Genomic DNA, 24487 nt, shown 5'->3' on the forward strand with positions numbered 1-24487 from the left:
AATACTGGGTGACTAACACCTTAGAACTGCCTAATGAATAATGTTCTACACAAAGCTACAGTAAAGGCCCTGCTGTTACCCAATCTGTGTAACAAACTGTTCATTCCATATAGACATCCTTTTTCTCTTTTTAATATTGATCTTTCCAAAGTTTTAAAATATTTTCCATTAGTTATTTGGTTCAGAATATTGTGAAAAATTCAGCTAGGAAATTATTCATAAAACTGTATTCTGATTTTATTTTTCAAACAGCCAGTGTCCACATTTAAAATGCAGAATTTGCAAATATAAATTATCTAATAATTCAATTAAAAATAAAACAAAAACAACTTCCTTTAGTATCATAATACATAAAATGGTATTATAAACTCCAAATGGCAAGGTTAACTACATGACAATGCCAGAAGCTGTGAAACTCATTAAACCTCTAAACGAATAGGTCAGTTTAAAGAACACTTCTGTGTTCCATGATTATGCATGAAACAAACTTTCATTGTATTATAAAGGCTCAGCAAATTCATTCAGCATAACATGGGGTCAAGCAAAATTTTATTTTTACAATGACAATAAAAAACGCATTTAAACAACAACAAAAAATCCTCCCAATTGTTTAAAAGCAATTCTGTTTGGAGGGTAAAATGTATTTTAAAATATACTGACTTACTGAGTTTCAATTGCCAGGCTGCTGACTACCAATGTGAAAGTCTGTATTTAAAAATATCACAAATATCTTTTCATTTGACAGTGAAAATTTCAATGTGATAAGTTTCATTGCAAAGCAATTTTCACCTGAGTACTTTGAAATTTAGTGCTCATATATTTGAAGGGGAGGTGGGGAAGGAAAAGACCCACTTGTGTCAGATACTGAGTTTGTAGTTCTTTCACACTGATTTCCCAGAGGGCTGAAGAAACATCGGCTATGACCTTTCAGGACATGCATGATGCTCCCCTTTTTCCTATAAATTTGTTCTGGCATTTCATAAATTCCCAGTATCCATATTTCCACTTAGTTACCCACTCAAGCATAGCAACCCAATTCATTCAATTCTATACAACAGTGTCTATATTATGTACATGTTTAATTATCAATAGGAAATAGAAAATAAAATTTACAGTGATTGAGAAAGGGTCAGAAAATGGGATAGGAAAAGTAATACTGTATATTCAGAATATCCTATTATCCTACCAGTTTCAATGACAAGGTTTTTCCTTTATTAGTTGAAATACAAAGAAGGCATAGGGGATCCCAGGAAAATAACACTATGTATCAGAAAATTCAACGTGCTCCACCATCAGGATTTCCATTACACATTTAATTTCTTCTGTACAATTTTTAGAAACTTGTTTTTCTTTTCAAAATCATCAGATTTCCAGGTTAAATTCAGCACTACACAGTATGCCCTTGAAGTAAGATGAGGTTACCTGCTTTATTTGGATAACAAGTTCCCTTCCAGACAGCATTAAAATAAAGACAAGTAAGACTACACAGATAAAATCCAGTATAATTCAAATCCAACAATGAAAAATTTCCCCCATATTGTTGCAAAATTCTTTCTACTGAAATGCTCTGCTACAATAATAAAAAGCATACATTACATATAAAAGATACCAGTGTACTAAAAAGTGACAGAAGTGGACTAGCAAATCCTTCAAAGCACATTATATAAATGACTAGCATTTAAAAACATTTTTCCTATAAAATGTAGGTCATATACATTTATAAATTGGCGGTTTCATTTCTAAAGCAGTGATGTGTGTGTTCAAATAGTTAGCTGTTCTGTACAGTATAATATCTACTCAAATCAAACTACAATAGGTTTGTCTTTCTTTGTATTGAAGTTGAATAAATTCATCTGATCAGCTGAGAAATCAAGGTTGAAAAATAAGTATCTAAAAATCAAAGTAGAAAGTTTAGAATTATTGAAATGTAGCTATGAAATATGAAGAGAACTATTTCACAATGGAGCTGAAGTCACCTCAAAACTTATGGGCTTGAATCTAAAACAGAAACAAATATTAAAATCCAAAGCAAACCACAAAGTTAGGTAGCAGTACAGAAGCAGGCAAAAAAACACACCCCCTTCCTTCAGTGTGATGGGCACTAAGTTTTGCAGTCTTCCTCCATCTTGCAGAAGGGTGGTAAGGCCATTCAATGCTTAGTGAAAGTGAGTACAGATGAAGGCAGATTTAGCCTGTCTCCCCTGCAACTTCAATTATGCTGTGTAAACAGTGTTACGTTCCAATAGGAGGAACAATGGAATTTGCTTATAAAAACTGATTAAAGATAATCATTATTAAATGAAATAAAGATAATTAATAACTCTGAAATGTTTTTAGAACTTTCCTGATGCTACTTGTAAAGTTAGCACTGCTATGTATTATTGCTTACATACAGTACAACATCATATGCCTTCTAACATAAAGCAGTACTGTGATTTGTTTGTACATATTTACAGATTCTTAAAAACAAGCTGTAAAAACATTACATACTTTCAGACAATACAAATTAGCACATTGGTACTCACTTCAAAACAAATGGAATGCATAACATTAATAAACATCATAAAGGAAGACTCACATAAAAGTCCTTGATTGTCAAGACACGTTTATATATAAACTCTAACTGTGCAGAATTAAAGATTCAATCGTAGGTACATCCTTATTTGATGAACCATATTTACAGCATGGTATTGCATAAAAAAATAAAATAATGTTTACAGGGTTTTACTTTTTTATCCATTGGATTAAAGAAAGCAACAAACACAACAAGAAATGTTTGTCTGCTTTAGTTTCCTACCAAAGTTTAAGTGAAAAAGGAAACATACGTTTTTTTATTTGCAGAATATAGCAAAAACAACTGGAAAATTATTTCCCTGAAATAAAGCAATTTGAAACGGAAAATGTTTAAATTAAATTGCAGAGTCAAAAAGTTTCTCATTGATTATAATAGTGCTTCTTCAAGTAAATATACTGTGAAAAAACGAGTTCTAGTTTAAAATGTTCTAAGTCTAAGAAATGTAGTTTTACAGTAATGCCTACTTTTAAGTTTCCCGGCTTTTTTTTTTTTTTTTTTTAACAGCCCTTTAAAAACCCAAATTAATAAAATGAAGGAAGTGGCAAAAGATCTAACCTAGCTGGCACTTTGCAAGTTTCTCTGGCCTGTGGAAATGAAAGCCTACCCTGAGCACAAGGCCTCTTTTGCCTCTCAAAACGAGAAAAATTACCCAACCATGGACAGTCCTCACTCAGCCAGAGCTAAAAGGATGGATTTCTATGGTATCAACTAGAAAATCTTCAAGTAGATCCAACAAGTTTAAGAGCCACTTCAAATATTCTGAACCAAATGAAATATGTGTGCAATAAATATAAAAAAAAACCACGCTTTTAGAAGATGTTCAAGAGATATTACTTCAACTAATGTGATCTGTTTCCAATCTTCAAACATGAGAACAGGTCCTAAGAAAGCACAGCTCACTCACACTTTGCCAAGTTTAAGGGTGTAAGAGTATGTTTTCCTAGAACAATTTGCTCACCAAGAGAAATGAAAAAAAAATTGCAAAAGGATATCCTCAATATTCTGATTTAAAGCAGCACAAAAGGCTACTTGCTTTCTCTATTAATGCCCAGATAGAAATTAAGTAACTTTCTGAACCAAAGTGGGGAAACCCAAACTGCTGAGATGTTTATCATATGATAATACAAGGTAACTCTGGTAGGCATGTAGAATTTCACAGTAAGAGAGCAATGACTATACTTAAAAAGTGGTAAGTCAGTAAATTATGCCAAAGTATCATTTATCTCAAAATATGCTTATAATGTGGTAGAAAAGTCTGCCATTATGTAGATGTAAAGAAATGTGGTGAACACAGGAATGCAACACCTGAACTGCTTGCATGACTGCCACTTTCAAAGGCCTTCCCTCCTTGACTTACTGCTCAGCAGTAGAGCCACATTCTAAAAACTGTGCTGGTGATGTTAACACAAACAAAAAACCTTATTCTGTACCAAGTTCTCAACAGAACAGAAATTCTAACCAGGCTCAAAACAAAAACAAAAAAACAAAATAAATGCCTACCATCATCCAATAGTAGTATGAGAAAAACAAAAATGCCTATACCTAGGGAGAGCACAGTTCCATTGTTAACATCTCGCCTGGATGAAGCCTTCTTGAGGTTGTAATGTGCAACGCAAGACACACCATTCTTAAGAGTCAATAATGGCAGAACTTCAATATCTACTTCAAAGAAGTCTAAAATTCTTGAAAAATTTGGCAGCAAAGAAAGCTGTCAAATGGGAAAATATTTCAAGCAAAGTTTAACAACCAAAGTGTAGAGGAAACCCATATTAAACATAATTTATATTCCTTATCATAAAAACACCATATATTCAAAATAAATGCAAAAGATGTTAAGGGTAGATATTTCTTTGTTCCCTTTCTTTATGAGAACAGTCTTGGGATAACATTAAATAAAAGAAAAAAATAATTTAAATGTATAACATTCTATACTGAAACAAAGACTGCAGATCTATAAGGCCAATACAAAAGTTAAAATGGAAATTAACATTAAGTTGCATCTTCCAAGGGTTTTAATTTTAGATTATCACTGGTGCTGTATCAGTACGTGTGCATTGTGACAAAGATGGTGGAAATTTAAAATAAAAAACCAAAAAGTTGGAAGAAATTAAACAGGATAATAAAATCAATATAACTAATGTTACTTTCCAAAAATTAAAACTGTCCAATGTGTAACTCAAACCATCATTCTTTAGAAAAGTATATATATAATATGTATATATATAAAAGCACTATTTATTGTACCATGCTGTATTATTTTAAGACAAAGAATTAAAAAAAAAAAACATTCGTGGTATAAGGATAAAGTCTGTAGTTTATTTAGATTTTGAAATGCAACAAAAAGTTTCCGATCACTCATCTAGCTGAAAAAGAAACTGTAGTTACTAGAATTAGTAAACACTCTTGGTTTGTAAAATTGTAATGAGCAGTGTTCATTAAAAAGTAACTCAAGATAAAATAAGCAATTAAAATGCCCATTTCTTTAGTTTCTCTGGATACTGTTTAATTATCCAATCTACCAAGATTCTAGAAAGAGAAGGATTAAACCAGGTTTTACAGTTCCAAAGATATCCAATTTCCTTTTATTGCCAAAAATTAAAATTTTCAATTATGAGATGATTATGACACAACCATATCAAACCTAAAAATCTAAATTTTTTTTTTTACTTTGAGAAATCAAAAATACCAAATAGATTCTAAGTGCTCTATGTTAACTGAAGTGTATATGTAAAGTAAAATACAATTAAGCTTTAAAATGTGGAATATACATTTTGTATAAGCATTATGTTCTTGGGAATGTAATCTACAGAATATCTTTTTACTAAAACTTCAAAACCTTGATACTTGCACATGAAAAATCATAAAAAATATCTAGGTACAACTGTACAAAGAAACTGACACCAATATGCATACTTCCATACAGAAGTGAATGCTTCAACAGTTATGTATTTTGGTAAAAGTTTTGAAAGTATGCATATTTTTAAAGTAATTAGGCTTTTAAATAGTGGAGTCTTAGACTATCAGATTTTTATTACTTTTTTCTCAAAAAAAAACATGTCAATATAATGCAAAATGAAAATCAAGGGTATATGGCATATCATTCTTTTTAAAAGGTGGTTTCCTTTTTTCCCCCTATAGGACACACTAATTTATTTAAGCCATAATCTCTTGACATTTAAACTTTTAAGTTCACTCTGTCTATACTCAGATTCCCTGCTGAAGTGCCATGACTATGCTGAAAAACTTAGAAACAGTATGAGTAAATTTCACACAATTACTAATCTCCTAAAAATGTACAATATTATCAGTTAGGAAACAATTGTGCGAAAGTCTTTTTTTTTTTCCTTTTAAACTTGGTGTAGGTGGAATAGCAAGTTTCTGATCTAAAACAAGTAATGCATTGCTTCTATAAAGGTGACAACATGTAAGGCAGTTCAAAGAATGCTGACTAACCAAACAAAATGCAGTTATTGGATTATCTTGCTATTCATATCAGCTTAACTTGTTTTAACGCATTGCTCTTAAATCTGTACAGCACTCCATTTTACACAGAGTAACCCCACTCTTGATTAATCTGTTCTAAAGTGCCAGTATTATTTACACATTTTTTTTAGCCAAAAGTCTGGCCAGTTGTGGCATCAGGTGAGGATGTCATCCCAGCTCTATTATCATTTACATTCACCAAGGGAAATTCTGGAAATTCAGCACTTGTCCCTGGTCCCCGAAGGTTCACCTGTCCATTGGCAGTGCTAAACTGAGTAGCTATTCCAGCTCTGGATCCATGATATGGAGCACGGAAGGGTTGTTCAAAAGAGCTCATTTGGTAAGCTTGGTGGACAGGCTGAGCCTCAGCTTTCTTCTGAGAAGTCACTTGATCCAAAAAGTCCTGTGTTGATGTGGCAGAAGCATGGTTTGTCTCATCACCTGAAAAGGGAAATGAGTGCTGTGAATCACCAACTATTAGTCCAAAGTGGGACTTATCTGGAGTTGTTCTTAGTGGAGAATTCATTCCTGATCGAAAGCTATTGATGGGCATGGCTGCATAGACTTGCTTGTCTATGGAAGAGAATGCTGGCTGATTTGGAAGGGTCTGGTTATCGGTCACAAAGTTAAGGCTCGGGCTATTCAAATAGGCATCATTTTGGCTAGTTCTGTCCAAAGCCTGCTGCAGAAACTTTGAGTATTCCTGCAACATGTTGGCTTTATCTGATGAGGATGCTTGGGAGCTTGATCCAACATTCTCCGACTGAGTAACCTCAGGTACTTCGGAAGAATTTATTGATATGCTAGAAGTCACCTCAGTGTCCGCAACACTGAACGATATCTCATGTTGTCCATTAGCTTTATGAGAATAATGATCCAACAGAGTCTGCAGTACCTCATCTGGAATAACATTTTTGTCATGATTACTTTTTATCTCCACATTCAGTGCCTGTGAATCTAATATGGATGCTGTGGTACTCTCATCAATGACACTTGCCACAGCTGCCTGTGTTACAGAAGGCTGAGAAGCTATGGTACCCACATTCAGCGCATACTCCCTACTATTGTTACTTGCTGCCTGAAGATATCGCTTCTTCTTCAAAAACTGCATGGCATCGTCGTAATTAGTGCTACTGTGCACAGGTTTACTAGGCCCCTCTTGCAAATTGTCAACCTGGTCAATGTCAGCATTGCCTTCTGAGTCCAGTAAAGCTTGTTTGTCCACAAGTTCAAAAGCATACTTTGAAACTTTGCTCTCTTCATATGTGGATAAAGGCGAAATTGTTTGATTTTGCTCCAATGGCTGTTTCAGACTTCTCTTACTATTAATTTTTTTGAGAACCAACTTAGGTGGATGTATTTCTCCTGATGCATCTTCTAAATGCGATCCCCCAACTGAAGAATGTGGCATTTCAACAGCATACTCTGCCACCATATACTCATCTTTTACTTTAGTACTTGAAGAGTAAAGAGGCAAGTAATCATTTTTGTCTTTCTTCAGGTCAGATTTGTCCAAAGAACTCTCTTTGTCCATCCCAGATGATTTTTTCTCAGTTTTCTGCCTCTTCTTTTTTGGCAGTGAGTTATCTTTTGGTGATGTAGAAAAGCCAGAATCTTCCTCAGATGTCAGAAGGCCACCTTTGATGGCACATCTGTTTAGTTTTTTGTCATGATTTTCATGGCACATACGTTTATGTTTCAGTACACGATCTGTTCTGGAAAAATACTGTCGAATTCAAAGTTCGGAAGTGAGTTTTTTTGTTTTAGTTTGTATTTTGGTCAACCAAGAAAAGAAAAGAAAAAACGGAATTAATATAAAGATAGATATAAGTATAATAATATGAGCAACTCCAAACTAATTTGCTGAGCCAACTGTTTATTACAAATTGAATCAACAGCAGTTAGGAAGTTCTTCTAATAGTTTTAGTAGTAACATTTTCTAACTTAACTTATTAGAATTGTTTTATAATTTAATTTCAGATAGAAGAGTTTCAATGTCACTCATACCACAATAAAATGATTTTTAAAAAATATTCAAACCACATCTTACCTGTAAACAGTATTCACACTGGTAGGGTTTTTCTCCACTATGAGTTCTCTTATGCCTTTCCATATGATATTTTTGAATGAATCTCATACCACATTCATCACAGCGAAATGGTTTTTCACCTAGCACATGATACAGAAAGTTTAAAACAAAACAAATACTGTAAAATAATGAATTACTTCACCACAAGAACCTCTAAATAAATGGCTTTTGAACGTTGCCATACTTTGTTCTTTTTAAATGACCAAAGTCTCCCTTATACTAAACATATCTTCCAGTTTAATTTGTCAAGAATATCTTGCTTTGTAAAAATGGAAGAGACTGGTACACGCCATTGGAAAGAAAAGGTTGAAAGCAGGCATACTCAATTTCCCTTTTACTGTATGTGTACATAATATACTCCTTCCATAGGGACTGGTATTATTACCAGGACCTTAACAGTAATATGAACAGGGTTTCAGTAGAGTGGCTGATGTTTCTAATCCTTTTTTCAATCATACAAAAAGTATTTCAGAAAAATTTTTGAAAAACAAAATGTTACCCATACATAGTCCAACACAATTCTTGGGTATACCTTTTTAATTCTTCGTGTCTTTTCAAAGATATTTGTGGTTAAATGAAATTTGAATCCTAGGAAAATATTTTTTAAATCTAATTTATTAAAACATAAGAAGAGGGCTTCCCTGGTGGCACAGTGGTTGAGAGTCCGCCTGCCGATGCAGGGGACACGGGTTCGTGCCCCGGTCTGGGAAGATCCCACATGCCGCGGAGCGGCTGGGCCCGTGAGCCATGGCCGCTGAGCCTGCGCGTCTGGAGCCTGTGCTCCGCAACGGGAGAGGCCACAGCAGTGAGAGGCCCGAGTACCGAAAAAACAAACAAACAAAAAACATAAGAAGAGCTTAAATTAGAGACTAAGTTTTAAAAGTAATGTTTGTTTATCCTGATTCTCTTTTCCTCGACTCAAACCAGCATTTCTCATGTCCTTTCGGGAGCGAATTAAATTGAGGGCTGTTAACTGGGCACATGACCCCCACACCACCCCCAGTTTTTTTTTTTTAAATCACATAAGGACTTCTCAGCTTTAATGAACCACAACTAAGAAGATCTAAAATAGCTTTTAATGATAAAGCCACAGCCTAAGTAAATAGAAGGGTGTGACAAGAAATTATCTTAAATAATGCTTGTTTGGGAAACCACTGTTTCTATCTTCCATACAGTCAGCAAAACTTTACTAATACTTCTCCTCTACCCATAAAAATATAAGACATGTTACTTGTCCTCAAAGAGTTTATGACATAATTGGGAAAACAAGAAAGAAACAACTAACAGAACTATATCCAGCTCTGGTTTACCTTTATAACTTTATAACCCACTAGTTATCTTCTTAACATTTTTCTCCAGCCAAATCGAAGAACCTACCATCTCATGCTTTCCTACTTCTGCCTTGATTCACGCAGCTCCCTCAGTCCACCTCTGTGTGTTCAGGTACTACACTCCCCTCAAGGCCCAGCCCATCTCCTCTGGGATACTTTGCCCTATTCCCCTAGAGGAAAGGCATCTTTATCTTCTTTAACTTTCCAGAGAACTTCAGCTCTACCTCTCCAATGGCACTCATTACTTTCATTCCAATAATTATTTTGTACGAATCTATTCTTTTAACTAAATTACATTCCTTTAGGTAAGAATCTGGGCCTAAATTATCTCTATGTAGCTCAAAACACTTCGGGCAACTTCTAAGGGCCACATGAATGGCATAAAGGATTATTACAGTGGATTATAATTGGAAAAAATGTTATTATGAGCTGGTATGATCTGGGAAAGCTTCTTGTGTTAGAATCTAAGCTGAGTAGCCCTTTAAGGGATTGTGTGTATGAGATTAAAGCCAAGGAAAGAAAACTTAGTGAGGAATAACAGAACAACTAAGGGTTGAGATACTATAAAATATACTGGAGAACTGGTACCTAAAAAGACAATTTAATTTGGCAACAAATAAATTATTTGAAACTTTCAAGAACTGCAACTTCTGTAATTGCTATGGAGTTATCAAATTTTAGGGCCGAAGGGACTTTGAAATGGCTTCAAACTATGCTCCTGGGGGCTCCACAGAGGCCTGCAAAGGATCATCCTGGTGTGGCAAATGGCTCTAAGGTTGCCACCCAAAATTCACGACAGAACAGCTCCACTTCTGTACACAGGGAGTCTGAGTAAGGACTCCAGAGTCCAAAGGCTAGAATGGAGACCTAATACAACTAATCTTGACCAATTTACTTATTTTTACAAAAAAGCAAGTCCAGAAAAATTAAGATACTTGTCCAAGGGGTTAGTAAGTGGATAACTAATGAAGCAACAAAAGCTGGAAGAGAAGACCACTTATTTAGGAAGTTTGAAAGTGAAAGAAATGAGAAAAAGGAGGTGAGAAGTAATAGGAGGCAATCCATTTGAGATTAAGGATTGGTAAGGGTGGGAAACAACTAAAATGGAATATTATGGTAAATAATCGAAATAACAAGATCCCAGAAGAACTAGGATGAAAAGGGAAGGAGAGTACAAGTATTATTTTTAAAAGAAGTTTAAGAATAGGTGCATATTTTGAAATAAAGACTGTATATGATAGAGCTCATTAAGATCAGAAGTTAAAGTCATTCTTCAAAAGTGAGAGAGGATAAAAGAGAAAATTAGTGAACTTATTAGAATTCAATTAATTCTACATGATATTCATGAACTGGAAGACTTTAATGTTAAAAATGATAATACACCCCACATTGGTCAAAGCAGAAGCTGACAACCTGATCCTAAAATTCATATGGAAATGCAAGGGATCCATAACAGCTAAAGCAATCTTGAAAAAGAAGTACTAAGTAGGCAGACTCAGACTTCCCAACTTCAAAACTTACAATCAAGCTACAGTAGTAAGATAGTGTGGTAATGGCATAAGGATAGACACACATATCGAGGAATAGAATTGAGAGTCTAGAAATAAACCTTTACATTTATAGTCGACTGACTTCAGTGGGGAAAAAACAGTCTTTTCAACAATGACACTGGGACAATTTGATACCCATATGCAAAAGAATGGGGTTGGACCCCAACCCCACACTGTATACAAAAATTAACTCAAAATGGATCATAGGCCTAAATGTGGGAACTAAAACTGTAAAACTCTTGGAAGAAAATATAGGAATAAATCTTGACTTTGGGTTAGGCAATGATTTCTTAGATACAACACCAAAGGCACAAGCAAACAAACAAAAAATAAATAAAATATACCTCAACAAAATTAAAAACTTTTGTGCTTCAAAGGACACTATCAAGAAAGTAAAAAGAGAAAATGCTGTAGTAGCTGCTGTGGGAAATAGTTTGGCAATTCCTCAAAATGTTAAACTTAGAATTACCATACAAGCCAACTGTTCTACTCCTAGGTATATACCCTAAAGAACTGCAAACAGGGATTCACTCAGAGATTTGTATACCAATGCTCACAACAGCATAATTCACAACCACCAAAATATGGAAGCAACCCAAGTGTTGAATGGATAAACAAAATGTGATATATACAGACAATGGAATATTTTTCAGCCATAAAAAGGAATGAAATTCTGATATATGATACAACATGGATGAACCTTGAATAAATTATGCTAAGTGAAAGAAAACAGGCACAAAAAGGACAAATACTTCGTGATTCCATTTATATGAAATACCTAGAGTAGGCAAATTCACAGGGATAGAAAGCAGAATAAAGGTTACCAGGGACTGGCAGAGGAAGGAAAAGGGAGTTACTGCTTAATGGTTACAGGTTTTTGTTTGTGTATAATTTTGTTACACAATGTTATAAAGGTACTTCACTACACTACATTGTATGCTTGAAAATGATTAAATGATAAACTTCAAGTTATGGGTTTTTTTTAAAAAGGTGAAAAGACAATCCATGGAATGGGAAAAAATATTTGCAAATCATATGTCTGATAAGGGATGTATATCCAGTATGCTAAAAACTCTTACAACTCAACAATAAAAAGACAAACTAATTTAATAACAAGTAATGGATCTGAATGAACATTTCTCCAAAGAATATATACAAATAGCCAATAAGTACATGAAAAGATGCTCAACATCACTACTCATTAGGGAAATGGAAATGAGTATCATGAGAAACCACTTCACACCCAATAGGACAGTTAAAACAGAAAGGACAGTAAGAAGGGGTTAGCATGGATGTAGAGAAACTGGAACCCTCACACTTGGGTGGTAGGATTGTAAAGTGGTACAGCTGCTTTGGAAAACAATTTTGCAGATCCTTAAAATGTTAAACATAAGAGTTACCATATGACTCAGCAATTCCACTCCAAAGCATATACCCAACAGTACTGAAAACGTTATTTCCACACAAAAACAAATATTCCTAACAGCATTATTCATAATAGCCAAAAAATAAAAACAACTCAAATGTCCCTGAACTAATGAATGAACAAAATATGGTATTTTCACACATGGAATGTTATTTAGCTATAAAAAGTAATAGAAGTACATGCTACAACATGAATGAACCTTTAAAAAATTATGCTAAGTGAAAGGAACTAGACAAAAAAGACCACCTACTGTATGATTCCATTCATAAGAAATGTCCAGAACAGGGAAATCCATAGAGACAGAAAGGAGAGTAAAGATTGCCTAGTGCTGGGAGGAAGGGGTGCAGGATTTCAGAATGGTGAAAGTTATTCTAAAAATTAGACTGTGGTGATAGCTGTGCAATTCTGTGAATATACCATAAACTACTGAATTGTACACTTTAAAGGGGTGGGTTTTTTGATATTGTCAATTACATCTCAATAAAATTGCAACTTTAATACTGCATGATAACACAACTGACACCATGCAAAGTGAATGAGAAATGATTTCTTCCCACAAGGAGCTAGCAATTAAGTTCAAAATAAATTAAATGGAGAAAAATCGTGCTTAAATTATTTGCTACATATTAGTAGAAGATCAAGAATTAAAAGCTTATTTAACCAGAAGCAACATTAAGAAATCTACTTAAAAAAAAAAAAAAAAGAAATTTACTTTAACAAACATTAATGCCTTAAAAGCAATTTGTAAAAATGTTCCTTTGTTGCTTAAAACAAAACACTTTCCCGGTCCCCTAAATAGAACAATTATGACAGCTAAGTCAGCCAGAAATGAATGTAAACACAAATTCATCTTCTGTAGTCATTTATTTTTTGATTACCCACTTTTGTTATCTTTATTTCTAATCCTTTGTTTTTTGTTCTGCTTTAGTATTTATTTTCCTTTTTTACTCTACCATCTTTCTTTGTATCTTTTTCTCCCTCTCCCATTTTTTTCCCTCTTCTTCTCTCTCTCCCTTTTTAACTAGCCATTCCAGAATAAAACTTTTTAAGTTTTGCCATTTAAGGATCCTTGTTTGTTTATGGATTAGCTCACATACTTAAATGATTCCCCCCCCAAAATCAAAACAATATAGAGAAATATACAGGAAAAAGTCTTTCTCTTATCTTTGCCCCTCCATAGGTAACTACATTTATTTGTTTGGGTCTGTTTCTTTCCAGAGTTTCTTGACACAGGCATAAGCAAAAATAAGTACATATTCTTTTTGTAATTTTTCCCTCTTTCTTACATGAAGATAGCGTATTTTACTGTGTTCTGCATCTTTTTTTTGATTCAGTAATTTGGAGATCTTATCAGTAGAAAAAGAGCTAGCTCATTTGTTCTGACAGCTGATATCGTTCACTGATGGATAGACATACAATTTATTTAACCAATCCCCTATTATTTCCAAACATTTCCTGTTATAAATAGTGCTGTAATATATACCCTGTCAATGCAAAATGTGCAGGTACATCTGTAGGATAAATTCTCAAAAACAGAATTCCTGGTCAAATAATAAATATGTTTGTGATTTTGAAATACACTGCCAAAATTGCTCTCCACAGGAGATATTAATATGTACCCCACCAGCCATGTATGAGTGACTATTTCCCTATAACCTTGCCATATACTACTATGTTGTTAAACTTCCTGATGACTACAAATCTAATATGTGAAAAAACAATATTTCAGTATGACGTTGACCATCTTACATGTCATTTTCTAAGAAGTGTCTGCACCTATCTTTCACCTATTTTTATTTTTTAACTAGGTTGCTGATCTTTTTCTTGATGATTTATAAGAGCTTTATTAAAGAGACTGGTCATCTGTCTGTATTAGTTCCAGTTTTGTTTTGTTTTTTTTTAAATAGTGGGGGTGGAGTTGTTTGGCTAAGAGGGGTTTTAATTTTTACATAGATGAATTTATCAATCATTTATTTTATGGATATTAAATTTTGAGTGTTATTTAGAAAGAACATTCCTGTTCCAATCTGTCCATATTTTTAATGACACGTATGTAGTTTCATCTTTTACATTAAATCGCATACATTTGGAGTTCATCCTGAGGTAGAATGTGATGGATAAAACTGTCTTTCCAGATGGCTATCCAGTTTTTCCAACATCATTTACTGCAAGGTTCATCTTTTCTTGATCACATTTTTTATCACAATCATACACTAATAAGTTCCATGGGTCTATTTCTAGACCTTCTATTCTGTTCTATGGGACTATTCATAAGCCAGAACAAACAAGGTTTAGTTATTAAGACTTTATAATATACTTCAACATTTGGTAGGACTAATCCCCCTCACTGTTCTTTTGTTTTTCTCTGGTTTGTCTTGTTTGTCCACTTTCCAAATCATTTCTGAATTAGCTTAGTATCTGTGGTGGGGGGAAGGGAGAGTTGCCTGAAATGTTTATGTTAACTTATGGAAAACTGATACACTTTATGTGCTTTATGATGTTAACTCTTCTCACTGAAAAAAGTGGGGGTGGGGTTGTTTTGTGTCCTCAGTAGTGTTTTAATAATTTCCTAATATGGAATTTTCCACATTTCTTGTTGCTGATATTATAAAAAGGGTGTTTACTTCCATTAAATCTTCTACTCTGTGTGTGTACACGTACAAAGCATATGGTTTTCTGCAATTTTAATGAATTTGCTGGTTTTTAGTCATTTTCAGTTGACTCTCATGGGTTTTCCAAGTTTACAACAATACAGTTATTTTTAACCTATAATATTTTTCCTACTTTTGCTGGCTACTATTCTCAAATATTGTTAAAAGTAACGGTGATAACGTGCTCTGTATCTTGTTCCCAACTCTGGTACTCTGGTATGTCTCTTGAATGGAAATGAAAATAAAATAGCTGATATATAGTTCCTGAAGAAACATAAAAACACTTAAGTGAAATATCTTTAGGAGAAAATCCCGTTATTGTTTTTCCCCTTAAGGACTAGAGACCCTCTGCTGGAAAAGGAAGACAATCTATACGGCACTTGAGTGATTTTAAGATGAACAGGAAAGACTTACATGAAAAATACCAAGGATTTTGTAAATACTGTTTACAATTTTGGAAAGCAATAACATGGTGAAGAAGAAACAATTTCAAGGTGTTCCACTAATGATAATTTTCCAATACCCAAGGAGCCTGGAGTTTCAATTCTAACGGTTATCAATGAGACCACACTTTTCCCCCACTGCAGTGTTTCTCCCTGGTAACTCTGACACTGCACACACTGAGTTGTTTACGGGTAAGAATTCTTACTTAAAATGTGGGTAATTATTAGGGCAAGTTATATAGAAGAAACTCATATGGACATAAGCTTTATGCATAAACTAGCTCAATATGACTTGATATATTAATCTCATTTTTGGTAGTTTCAACTAATCCTCTTCTTCCTTTTCAACCATTCTAATCTGGCTTCTGCACTTACTTCATCAAAACGGTTCTTGTAAATCACCTTCAGGTTATCAAATACAACCAAATGTTTTCAGTTATCTTAGACCTCTCAACAGCATTCAACTTAGGTGATCCCTTTCTTTGTCCTTGAATTCACTTTTCCCTTGACTTCTATGACATTCATACTCTTTCAACCTCTCTGACTGCTCCTTCTCGATGCTCCTTCCAGCTCACTCTCCTCCCTCCAACCATGAAATATTTTAGTTCTTCATGGCTTCCTCCTAAGCGCCCTGATCTTCTCCTTTTATATTCTTTTCTTTGGCAGAAAGGGAAACATCTATTTCCATAGCTTTAATTACTCTCTAATTTGAGCCCCAGACCACACATCCAAACTGCCTACTGAACATAACTACTTCTATGACACTTAGGGATCTCTAATGCTTCATCATATCCCACACTAAACTTGTGATCGTCAACCCACAGCTTAGTCCTTATCCAGATTCCCCCTTTGTATGAATGGCATCTAGTTTTGCAAGCCAGAGGCCTGCACAGCTTTTCTATATACCCGTCTCCATATTCAACTAGTTAACATGTTACTGACCTACTGATTCTACCCACTAAATACCTGTCAAATCTGCCCACTTCTTTCCACTTTCCACTGTCATCACCCAAGTTCAAGATACTATCACTCCCTGACCTAGACTATTTAATATCCTCCTAACAGTAGTCTCTATGGGATTCACTCTCATCTCTAATTCTACATCACAGTGAGATTTTGTTAACATTAAGTATATCTGATCACGTTGAAAGCCTACTGTTCCTAGGATTAACACACACACACACACACACACACACTCTCTCTCTCTCTCTCTCTCTCTCTCTCTCTGTCCACTACCATCTGGCCCCTACCTTTTCCTCTCATATCTGATCTTTCTTCACAACCCTCCCCTTCACTTTCTGAGCCCTAGTCAAAGTGGTCTTTCAATTTCTAGTACTGTCATGCTTTTTCTCCTCCCCAGGATCATTTTCTCCTATAACTCCTCCCCAAAACCAATTCTTTGTCATGATAGTGGATCTAAAGTGCTTTACACTCAAGAAATCATATCTACTGTTCTTAGTAATCAGAATGAAAGTGGCAATTATTTTAATAATGAAGTCTTAATAAAATCTATGTCAAAATATTTGTATTATTTAGATATTATGACATCTAATAATATATAATAAAATACTATAATATTTAGGTATTAATGGTATCTATGACAATGTTCACATGGCCTAGTAAAACATACTTGATAATACAAGGGATTTTCTATCTTTAATAAGTCATAAAAAAGGGAGATCAGACAAAATTTACAAGTATAATAAATACTACACTAACCAAAAAAGATCATTCATTATTATGAGAAGCACTATAAGTACTTAAGAGTACAGGTTTTAGAGTCAGACTAGCCAGGTTATAATGCTGGTCTCAGCATTTCTTAACTGTGAGACACTAAGGATGTTATTTAAACTCTTAAGACTTGATATTCTCATCCATAAAGTGAAAATATTAATAAAACATATATCAGAACCAAATGTTAAATGAGGTAACGTGTGTGAGTAACCTGTCTTTGCTTAAGAAAAAGCCTAGCACATTTTAATAGCTCAATAAATATTAGCTATTAAAAATACAAATTAAAGAGGTTGATGGTAAATGATTATCATTATATTAACATATTGATTACAGTTAAAACCCAGTGACTGGGCTATACATCCCAAATGAAAATATCCTTAGGCTAGACAATTAATTCAGAAAAACGGGAAACAAGGAGGATTACTGAAATAATTACACGGAAACATAATCACACACCCAGTAATTTGCTTAAAACTTTAGAGCATATAAGAAATAAGGTCACTTACTGCATGATTAAATTTATCTAACATCCTCAAAATGGCGTAATTATAAAGATGGAAAACACATTAGTGTTTGTCAGGGGTTAATCATGGAGGAGAGGGAGTAGGGGAAGTAAGGTGTGACCATAAATAGGTAGTACAAGGAAACTTTCTGCAATACAATGAAGGTACAGTAAAATTTTAAAAATAAACAAACTAAAAAGAATATCTTTGGCATATAGGAGGTTAGAAAGTTCATTTATCAGTCTAAGAAGAACCCATATACTATAGAGGAAACTATATTTTATAGGAAATCATCTGAGACTAAACCACAACCTATGAAGTACAAATTAGGTTATTAAATAAAAACTGTGAAGTTGCCACAGTATCATGAAGACATCTCAGTTAAATCAAACTGGCAAAAACCCAAAAGGCCTTAAGTTAATTAATGAAAGTAGTAATTTTTCTGGGTAGCAAATTTTTTAAACCCCACTTTTCTATAAGTATAGAGAGGTTTTTTTTCCTTAGCATGGAGGTCAGGGAGAAACTTCAATGCCTGCATTTTATACTTTAGAAACTCTGACAAAGTAACACACTGGGGTCACCACCTCCCCCCACAAAAGAAAATGAAGAAAGAGTTCTTTTTTTTCTGGGCTTCTTTTCTTTTCTTCTTTTTCTTTTCTTTGAGCTATGAAATTATACATTTACAGGGTAATCTTTTTAAGTGGTTTGGTTCCCTTAGGATGAAACAGCAAATGACAAGTGGGGAACTATTTCTTGGACCACAGATTAGGTTTGGACCCCTGCTTTGAGACAGACAACACTGAAAATGATCAATTACCTCTAGTAAGAGCAGCATCCCAGACTCTGTTCAAATTTTTAAAGATGTGAAAGTTGGCCTAGGAATCATTTGAAGAAAACAAAACAAAACAAACAAAAACCAAAAAAACAAACAACACTGCCCTAATTCTGAAAATAAGTGAACTTCATTAAATTATGGCAATTTCCACATTTCATTTTTCTGTCAGCCTATACACAACTGGTGCTAACATCTAAGCATATTAACCCTAAGTAACTGATGTCCCAATGACAGCACCTAGGCATACAAGACAAAGTAATAAATTAATGGTAAACACCATCTAAATGTGGAATAACTATTTTCTATCTATTTAAAAAACTAATTCAGAATATCACACAAGTCTATCTTCCACAGATGTGGTTTTAAAATGTTTTTAAAATTAGTAAAATGGCTGGATAGATGGGTGTCAGTATATCCCCACCAAAAAGAAATTTAAGTTAGAATCTCAAAATGTAAATAGATTTAAAATAGCAGTGAGCTAAGTTAACATTATCCTGACTTGTAGACATTTTAAATTAGTCCATCTGTTTTTGAACTTTATATATAAACCCCCAATTTCCAGCTACCTCTTGAAAAAAAGTGCTCTAGAACAAAAGTTCAGCAGTTAAGACTACATTAAGCACAAAAGGGGGTTAACCAAATCAATAGACTCTATATTAAATCCCTTATATTGCATCCCGTAAAAGAAAAGAACTCGTCATCAGCTTGTCTTCATAAGAGACTGGACAAATGCCTATCAGCTTTCATCCTTTTTTTTTTTTTCTTAAATTAACTAGGATATCAAAGGGTGAAGGACCGTTCTCTCAAAAACATACTCTGTTCAACAATAAAACCCTTCTCCTAACCAGAGCTAACTAATCAGGGCCCTTTACTTTTTGCCCACCCTTAAGACTGTCTCTACCGTTCTGTCACAATACAGTGATTTGCCTTTTTACATTAACTGCACCCTACACTTTTATTTCATGTACAATTCATTTCAGAAATACAGTGCAGATGCTCTAATTTTAACAAGGAGCATAGCAGACTCAGGTAGTCTGACTCAATAATCAGTGATGATTTCAGCAGCTATCTTTTTTGAATTCAGTTGTCAGTTAAACAGCTAAAGAGAATGAACAAGCCCTACAGGTTCCACGGACATTTATGAAGTGATCTGCTCCAAGCACTCTATTTTTTAAAGTGAGACCTTAAAAATGCAGGTGAAATAGCATTTCAACCTAGAATATATATCTTATTTATGTCATTATCTTAAAATTTTATAGAGCACCTACTATGTACCAAGCACTTGCTGCGTACCCTTACATTTAAATCAACTCTATTCTTGTCAAGTAAATTATCCCCATTTAGCAAGGCTAGGAAACTTCTGCCCAAAGTCATCGTGATAATAAACCAGGCCCAGTATTGAACCCTGGTGGCCTTGTTTTTAGTACCAAATTATGTACCTCATGGTTTATCTCAGACCAATCCCAAACTGTGGACCAATAATACATCAAGTCTCACCCAGGCTTTCATCAATTCATTTCACAAGTACTAAGTGTTTGCCAGTGTTGGGAAATGACAGGAAATGTCCAGGAAAATGATAGTAGTGGAATGGCTGGAACCTAAGTTTGCTTCCTTTTTTTTTACACTATTTGATGAATTTTCACAAGTGAATACACCTTTGAAAGCATCACCATGATAATAAGAATGAATTTACCTAAAACCAGTTTCCTGTTACTCTATAATCCCTTCCTCCTGCCCCTCTATCACTCCCTTCCGCATTCTCCAGGCAAACAATTATCCGATGTCTGTCCCTATATTTTATCTTTATTATTATTTATGTATATCTTCAAACATACACAAAAGTAGAGAAGGTAGAGTCCTCAGGTACCCATCACTCAGTTTTAATAATTATCATCACTTGGCAAATTTTATTTCAACTAATTCTTTCTTTCTTCCTTTCTTATTATCAAGTAAACTTTTTACTGGAATATAACAGCCATACAGAAAAGCAAACAAATGCTCGCAACACCAGAGATCAGTTCTGCCTTAACTGCTTATTATGGAAATTTTAAAGCACATAAAAAAGTACACAGAAAGTACTCTCACCATATTTTGAAAGCAAATTTCTTGAAATGTAATATACCTACACAAAACTACACCAAACATAAATATAGTCTGATGAATTTTCTCAAAGTCAACAGACCTGTGTAATGAACCTCCCAACCAAGAAATAGAACACTACTCTTACGAGTTACGAGCACTGCAGAAGCACTCCTACCCCTTTTCCATTAGTAATGGCTACATTGATTTCTAACAAATAATTCATTTTGCCTTGTTTATGAACTTCACATAGAGTCATACAGTATGTATTCTTCTGTGTCTGGCTTCTTTCATTCAATGTTATGCTCTTATAATGCTGTGTCTAGTATTCCATCATATGAATGTACTACAATTTATTCATTCAACTCTCGATGGAAAGTTTGGTCTATTCATAACAATGCTGCTTTAACATTCTGGTACATGTCTTTTGGTGAATACATGTATACTACATAAGCATTAAACTAGGAGTGAAAATGACAGATCACAGAGTCTGTGGATGTGCAGCCTTGGTAGATAGTTTACTAACGTGGATGTGCCAACTTACGTACCCACCGGCGTAATATACGAGTTCCAACTGCTCCACATCCTAGCAAGTACAGTCATCCCTTAGTATCCAGTAACCAAGGAGACCCTTGGATCCAGGAATGCCTGGATTTTGGATACCAAAATCCACAGATGCCAGAATTCAATCAACTGAAGATCATGGAGCATTTCTGATCTGTGACTGGCTGAATCCATGGGTGCAGAACTGCAGATACAGAGGGCCTAGTGTACTTTGTACCACCTGTATTTTTCATTTTAGCCATTCTGAAGTGTGTACAAGTGGTATCAGATTGCAATCTTAAGTAATTTTCCTGGTGGCTAATGAAACTGAGAACCCTTTCATATGTTTCCTGATCACCTTGGTATCCTTTTTTGGCGTGTGTTAAGTGTCTTTTCAACATTCTGTATGCTTTTCTACTAGCCTGTGTTTTTCTTAATAGATTAGGAGGAATCCTGAACATACGTACCAGGCTTAATTTTCACTTTCTTAATGGTGTCTTTAAGGGAAAAAGGGTCTTAATGTAACCCAATGTATTAATTTTTTCTATTATGACTGTTTCTATATCCCAGTTAAGAAAGGTTATCTCCCTGTGATATTTTCTATTGATGTCTTCCATTTCACTAACCTTCTCTTTTACTGCCTCTATTATTCCATTAAACCCATGTGCTATGTTCTCTATATCAATTACTGTATTTTTCAGTTTTAGAATTTTCATTTGCCTCTTGTTTACAGCTTACAATTCTTTGGTAAAATTCTCCATCTTTTCTTCTATTTCCTGAGTCTTTTCTATTATTATTATTTTATAAATTTATTTATTTGATTTATTTATTATTTTTGGCTGCGTTGGGTCTTCGTTGCTATGCACAGGCTTTCTCTAGTTGCAGCGAGCGGGGGCTACTCTTTGTTGAGGTCAGAGCTTCTCACTGCAGTGGTTTCTCTTGTTGCAGAGCATGCGCTCTAGGCGCATGGGCTTCAGTAGTTGTGGCGCACGGGCTTAGTTGCTCCGAGGCATGTGGGATCTTCCCAGACCAGGGCTTGAATCCGTGTTCCCTGAATTGGCAGGCGGATTCTTAACCACTGCGCCACCAGCGAAGTCCCTATTATTTTTTTAAACATATTAGTCACAGTTTAAATTGTAAAGCCCTTATCTGGTAACTCTAATATCTAGATAACCTGAGAGATTGTTTTTATTATCTTTTTATTCTCTTGCCTTTCTGTGATTCCATCCTATCACTTGGTATGCACTGTAAATTCTTGACTGAATGCAAAACACTGTATATAAAAAATTTTACAGGCTCTGGATAATGCTATCTTCTTTTAAAGAGGGTTCACCCTCTTTCTGAGCAAACAGTGTGTGAGCGTTGATAACCTAAATCCCCAAATGGATTAAGCCACCTTGAGTCTGGGTTATTTTACAGCAAACCTAGGACACCGGCTTTTCAAAATTAGAAATGATTGTTCTCTTCCCCATTTCCTGTCTACTCTCAAAAATGGTCAGTGACAAGCAAACTGCCTTAGTGCTTTAAAATTTAATACTTAGTACCAAACAACTATACACTTTTACACTAGTAGTTCTACATTTTTACATACCTATTCTCTCCGATATTATCAGGTCTCTATGAATTTCATTATGTACTTTTAGATTATTCAATATGAATAAGGGTCTTTGCTTACTGAGAATGCACCATTAATTTAACATATAATGTGGTAACAGCACTTTAATTGTTGCAAGCGAAGCACAAATCTGATAAATTACATTCTATATAATTAAAATAAGTCAGATACTAAAAAAAAAAAAAAAAAAAAATAAGTCAGATACTAAAAATATTTCCCAAAGATAATTTATTTTCCATATGATGCAAGTTAAATTCTTTTAGTGCTTCCGTTTGGTACTGACACTGATTTATGTGAAATAAGCAGTTTAACCAGTTTTTAGATAATAGATGTTATGTGACAATACTTTATTACCTACTAAATATAAAAAATATTCATACTGTTCTTTGAAATATATAAGGAAGAAAAATAAAGCGTAATATTGTTGGCACATTTTTGTTTTTCAATTTCTGCATACTTCAGAAAATACATTAATGTAAGTATTTCATTACCATTTTACTCTTTATTTTGTAATACAGTTAGAAATATGAAGTTAATATTGTATATCAAAATAAAATTAAATGCAATGTTATCTTGGAAGATACCAAGAGGTCTATTAAGAAAACAATGGGGGCTTCCCTGGTGGCGCAGTGGTTGAGAGTCTGCCTGCCGATGCAGGGAACACGGGTTCGTGCCCCGGTCCGGGAAGATCCCACATGCCACGGAGCGGCTGGGCCCGTGAACCATGGCCGCTGAGCCTGCATGTCCGGAGCCTGTGCTCCGCAACGGGAGAGGCCACAACAGTGAGAGGCCCACGTACCGCAAAAAAAAAAAAGAAAGAAAGTCGCAAGTCAACAAAACATATTTCCCTTCAGACGAAAAAAATAATGAAAATTTAAACTATCCATATGCCTATCTATATAAAATATTGGAAAATCCTCAGCTACTTTGCAAAATAAAATCACTATTAACCCATCTTCCTCCAAAAGATCAAAACCTTCCAACTCACAGATGAACAGATATGATACTAGGATAAAGTTCTCTTTAATTATTTTGATTTTCTCAGTGAAACAGGAAGCAAGTAATCAGCTGAAAGTGAGAGGGAAGGAGGAAATGGAGATTCATTGAAAGGAGAAAGTAAGAAATACCTGTTTGGGAGAAAAGTTGGCAAGCATAAAGCTGTAAAAGATCAGACAGTAAATATTTTAGACTTTGAGGATCATACAACCTCTCTCACAATTACTGGACTCACCTATTATAGAGAGAAAACAGCCACAGCCATTACATAAAGGAATGGGTATGGCTATGTTCCAATAAAATTTTAATTACAGTAACAGGCAGCAGGTGGAACTAGTCCACTGGCTGAAATATGGACCCCATCTAGATGAATGGTAGAATGAACAGACTAAGGAAATAAATTCCAGTATGCATTAAGGGCCCACTCAAAATTAAAAGTGCTCCTAATTCAAGCACAGCTTTCTGTTTTATTCCAGAGATGGAAAGAGTTAAATTTCCCACATGAGACTTCACCAAATTAAAAAGCTTTTGTACAGCAAAGGAAACTATTAACAAAATGAAAAGGCGGCCTACTGAATGGGAGAAGATATTTGCAGAAGATTTATCTGATAAGAGGTTAATATCCAAAATATAC

The 24487-nt window shown here is 34.5% G+C and overlaps 1 protein-coding gene across 2 annotated transcripts in view; it reads right to left on the bottom strand.

Moving 5' to 3' along the window:
- Positions 1 to 532: 532 nt before the first annotated feature.
- Positions 533 to 24487, bottom strand: part of ZNF148 (zinc finger protein 148) — a 126364-nt gene continuing 102409 nt past the window's right edge. The window contains exons 8-9 of one of the 2 annotated variants that reach the window (XM_024754738.1): positions 8109 to 8227; positions 533 to 7784 (exon numbers count right to left, since the gene is read on the bottom strand). In XM_024754738.1, the coding sequence (XP_024610506.1) occupies positions 6186 to 7784; positions 8109 to 8227 (1718 nt within the window). In that variant the 3' untranslated portion in view covers positions 533 to 6185. The remainder of the gene's footprint in view (positions 7785 to 8108; positions 8228 to 24487) is intronic. The other variant, XM_024754737.1, reaches the window with a different exon arrangement.

This window comes from Neophocaena asiaeorientalis, unplaced genomic scaffold, assembly GCF_003031525.2.
Source record: "Neophocaena asiaeorientalis asiaeorientalis breed wild unplaced genomic scaffold, Neophocaena_asiaeorientalis_V1.1 scaffold423, whole genome shotgun sequence".
Lineage (NCBI taxonomy): Eukaryota > Metazoa > Chordata > Mammalia > Artiodactyla > Phocoenidae > Neophocaena > Neophocaena asiaeorientalis.